General features: G+C 55.5%; 1 protein-coding gene across 1 annotated transcript; it reads left to right on the top strand.

The window, feature by feature from the left end:
* The first annotated feature begins 155 nt into the window (after positions 1 to 155).
* Positions 156 to 2689, top strand: LOC100913799 (keratin-associated protein 10-3-like). Its single transcript, XM_031968346.1, has one exon. It carries the CDS (start codon positions 1518 to 1520, stop codon positions 2331 to 2333), a length of 816 nt encoding a protein of 271 aa, XP_031824206.1. The 5' UTR covers positions 156 to 1517; the 3' UTR covers positions 2334 to 2689.
* The last annotated feature ends 2163 nt before the right edge of the window (positions 2690 to 4852 follow it).

Here is a 4852-nt window from a genome sequence, read left to right as displayed (position 1 = left end):
CTTTTGGCCAAGAGGGCATGCATGGCAAGTCACAAGAGGTACCACAGTCCTCAGAAAGCTTGGCTTGTTTCTCTCTCCTCTAATAGAGGCATCAACTAGGTTAAGAGCATGGCCTTCAGCAAGTCACCCTCTGCTTCCTGGAGCCGCCCAGCAGAGGCCAGAACGTGCCATTGAGAGCCCATCCCCTCAGGCCACCTTCCCTTGCTTGGAATGGCCGCTTCTGCCCTTCGGGGTCAACCTTGAAGAACCACCTACTGATCCGAGTCTGCCTGGCACAAGCTCCCTTTCCATCACATCCCGAGTGCCCGGCTGTCTCCATGGTCATGGGAGGACCTCTCAGCAGAGGGCCTGGGAATCGGGACTGTTGCCATAGCGGTTAAGGGGCAGATAAGAGCGCGAGTCGCAGAGGCGAGCCTGTCTCATTTGGCCCAGTGGCAGACGTCCTTCCTACGCATTCCCTTGGCCTGCTCCAGAGACCAAGTTCCAGGAAAGCCCCACAGGGAGCCCACTGGCCTTTTTGCCTGACATGGGAGGCATCTTCTCCACACCCTGCTCATCTCCCCATTGCTACCCAATTCCCTTTGCTGAGAAGCACTGGGTGTCCCATCGCTGGCTGCTCACAGCACAACGAAGGGCCCCAGAGCCCTCCTAGGCCCTCCCCAGCAAGGCCACCGCGCTTCATCGGACAGATTTCTGTGGAGACGTGTGCCCGGGAATGCCCACCACATAGCGGCTCCCTCCAGTCCTGCTATGCATCGCACTGTGCCTCACCTCCCTGGAGTCTGAAAAGCCCCACGGGACCTCCCTGCCCACAGGAACTGGCTCCCATTCAGACAAGAGCACCCGATCACACACACGCGGAGCCCCTCTGCCCCCAGAGCCGCGGCACCACCATGGACGCTCCTTGCAGGCGACGGGCTCCAGTTGCCTTTTGCCTGCTGGCCCCTTTTTCCCCTGCACCAAAGCCCAACCCACTGACTTCCTTTCAGCCTCACATTTGGCATCAGTGACCCAATAGAACCCAAGAAAGGATACAGACCCATTGCCTCAGAACCCTAGCACGCCCATCCCCAAATACACACACACACACACGCACTGACAAGACTCATAAACACACAGAAGCCAGCAGCAGCACACTCACACTCACACAGCTAGAGGTGTTTGTGGACCGATGGCTGTCACCAGGGCTATGTCACCATCCCCTAATGATCGGCTTCTGAGGGAAGCGGCCACAAACAACAACAGGGAAGAAGGTCCTGTCTTCCCTTGGGCCATCCTCCCGGCAGGAGGGATATAAAAGCCCACCAGGCTAGGGCACCTTCACACACAGCCCCACAGCTTCACTCACACTCACACTCACACCCACATCCCCACACCCACACCCACACCCACAGGTACAGACACCAGCCCCAACCCGGTGAGGCTCCAGCACCTCCCTGCGTCAGGCACTCGGCCCCTCACTGACACCCGTTTCCCAGTCTTTGCTGCCCAAGGCACCCCATCCAGCTGCTCCCACCATGGCAGACACCTGTTTTTCCGGGCCTTGTGTTCCCACGGCCTCGGCCGTCTCGGTCTGCTCCAGTGACGTGAGCTGCGGCAGCAACAGAGTCTGCTTGCCCAGTTCTTGCACCGGCTCTTCCTGGCAGCTGGACGACTGCCCAGAGAGCTGTTGTGAACCCAGCTGCTGCGGCCCCAGCTGCTGCGCCCCCCCTTGCTGCCCAGCCCCATGCTGCACGCCGGCCCCCTGCCTGACCCTCGTGTGCCGGCCGGTCTGCTGCGTGCCCGCCACCTGCCAGGCGGCGTGTGAACCTGGCCCCTGCCAGGCTGTCTGCACCTCCTGCTGCTCGCCGTCCTGCTGCCAGCAGTCTTCCTGCCAGCCCACTGGCTGCGGGTCTTCCTGTGGCCAGCAGTCCTGCTGCCCAGACCCTTGCTGCGCTGCCTCTCCCTGCACGGTGCAGTCCTGCTGCTGCGTCCCCATGTGCTGCAAGCCCAGCTGCTGCATCGCCCTGCCCGTGTGCTGCAAGCCCAGCTGCTGTGTGACCACAGCCTGTTGCCCCACCTCCTGCTGCTGCCAGCCCAGCTGCTGCCGCCCGGCCTCCTGCGTGTCCCTCGTCTGCCGGCCCGTGTGCAGCCCGGCCTCCTGCTGTGTGCCTGTCTCCTGCAAACCCTCTTGCTGCGCCCCCACGTCCTCCTGCTCTTGCTGCTGCGCACCCTCCTGCTGTCCAGCCACCACCTGCTGCCGCCCCGCCTCCTGCGTGTCCCTCGTCTGCCGGCCCACCTTCTGCAAGCCCGCCTGCTGCGCTCCCAGCTGCGGCCAGAAGTCTTGCTGCTGACCACAGGCTGCTGCTCTCTGTCCCCCTGGCTGACGCCCTCTGTCTCTCCCCCGCCCCGGGAGCCACTTCTGCTGGTCTCCTGGATCCCTCCCCGGGCATCAGCCTCAGTAACTGACCGGCCACCGCCCGCCACCCTGCCTTGCAGAGACCTCAGAGGTGCCGAAGTGCAGGAAACAGCTCCGCCATCCGAACCCCTGTGGGTCTCTTCCAAACCATGGCTGCCCCAGCCTCGGCCCCTGCTTGGCGTGCACCCGGGCCCACTGCTTGCAGCCCCCGGGCAGGCTCTCTCTAATGTCAAAGTGCAAGAGGATGGCCTTGGTCATGGCCAGCCCTACTAATAAACAGCATCAACTCACTTTTCTGGCCTCTCACTCGTCCTGTTTCCTCATCTTGGGCCCAACTGGGAAAGCTGGAGCCTCACGCTGCCACAAGCAGCCTGAGGAGCCCAAGAGGCCCCAGGAGTCAGTGACTCTAAAGTGATCGGCGTACCATGCACACGCCTCACCGAGGTCCTGCAGAGCCGGGCCCTGACACATCGCACCCACACTCTGCCCCCTGCCTTCCAGACCACAATCCTATTGCCTTAAAATCTTTCCCCTGTGTCCACCATCACCACATCCCAGCACACCGGCCGAGAGGTCAGCTGCCTCCAGGTCACGGGAGGGGGGAACCTTCGCATGCACTGCTTAGGAAGGATGTCCTTGGCACACATTTCTCTAGAATGACTCCCAGGCACTCCAGCTTTCTGGTGTCAGGCTCACTAGAAATAGGCCTTTAGACATGAGGGAACCCTCAGCTGGGCACTTGCACATCACAAGCTGGCCTTTGCCTGGCTTCAAAGACCCTGAGCCCTGGGGCCTGACTACTGGCAGCTACTGCTTTGGAATGAGCTCCAGAGCATAAGGAACACCTTGATCCATGTACAAGAACACACATCCTGTGCCAGAGGTCCCTGGCATGGAGCTAGCCTTGACACGATGTGGCCAGCTGGTACATTGTGACACTTCACTTGTGGCCAGGACGGGTTGAGGGACTACCAAGCCCAGCCTCCCAGTAGTTCAGGCAGATAGCATGAGCACATAGGGCATTGCGGCCCCTTTACAGCTGAGGAGCTCTCAGGGCACAGGGGCCTCGTCCAAAGCCGGGCAACTCAGTAGTGAGCAAGCACCAAATGCTTATGGCCCAGTGTGCGTGGCAGGGGCATAGACACTCATTGCAGCAGGCTCACCAGCCCATCCAGAGCAGCCTCTGCAGCAGCCTGTGCTTTCTTGAATGAACTTTCGGGCCATGACATCTGTGGCTCACAGGGCTACAGAGGCAAAGGTCTCTGGGTGCAAGACCCAATGGAGGTACAGGGGAAAAGGGGAGAAAGCCCCATGCCAGCAGAGTCTTACCGACGGTCATGACGAACACAAGAAAAATGTCACCCTGTACACCAAGATAAGGTCAAAATGGGTTCATGATCTAGGCATAAAGGATGAGATTATAAATAACTTAGGGGAACATAGGATACTGTGGAAGAGGAAGGAATTTGTGACCAAAGAAGAATTAGAGATCACTATTGACTACAAAATAGAAAATTTTGATTATATCAAATTGAAAAGTTTTTGGACAAACAAAACTAATGCAGGCAAGATTAGAAGGAAACAATAAACTGGGCATTTTTTTACAGTCAAAGGTTCTGATAAAGGACTCATTTCCAGAAATATATGAAATTGACTCCAGTTATAAGAAATCGACCATTACAATTGATAGCTGGTCCAAAGGATATGAACAGACAATTTTCAGATGATGAAATTGAAACCTTCCACTCATATGAAAGGTGTCAAATCACTATTGATCAGAGAAATGCAAATTAAGACAACTCTGAGGTACCACTACACGTGGTTAGAATGACAGGAAAGATAACACCGGAATGTTGGAGGAATGTAGGAAACCAGGGATACTGATACATTGTTGGTGGAGCTGTAGACATCAGCCATTCACGGAGACCAATCTGGAATTATGCCCAAAAAGTTATCAAACTGTACCCTTTGATCCAGCAGTTGCTACTGAGCATACCCCAAAGAGATACTAAGAAGGAAGGACCCATGTACTGGAAACGTTTCTTGTGGCCAATTTATGATGGCTAGAAACTGGAAAATGAATGGATGCCCATCAGTTTGGAGAACAGTTGGGTAATTGTGAGTATATAAATGTTATGGAATATTATTGTTCTGTAAGAAATGACCAGCAACATGAATACAGAGAGGCTTGGAAAATTACATGAACTGAAGCTGGTGAAATATAGGCAAGAACCAGGAGACCATTATAACCGTCCTTGAAATACTGTGTAGGGATGTGTTATTCTGATGAAGTGGATTTCTTCAAAAAAGAAGATCTAACTTAGTTTCAGTTGATCAATGATGGACAGAAGCAATACATGAAAGAACATAGAAGTAGATATAAACTGCTTGCATTTAGGTTTTCCTCCGGGTGTTATACTATGCTTATCCAATTCTCCCCTGAGCAACAAGAGA

This window comes from Sarcophilus harrisii, chromosome 4, assembly GCF_902635505.1.
Source record: "Sarcophilus harrisii chromosome 4, mSarHar1.11, whole genome shotgun sequence".
In the NCBI taxonomy this organism is placed as follows: Eukaryota; Metazoa; Chordata; class Mammalia; order Dasyuromorphia; family Dasyuridae; genus Sarcophilus; species Sarcophilus harrisii.
This window is presented reverse-complemented; position numbering and strand designations above follow the sequence as displayed.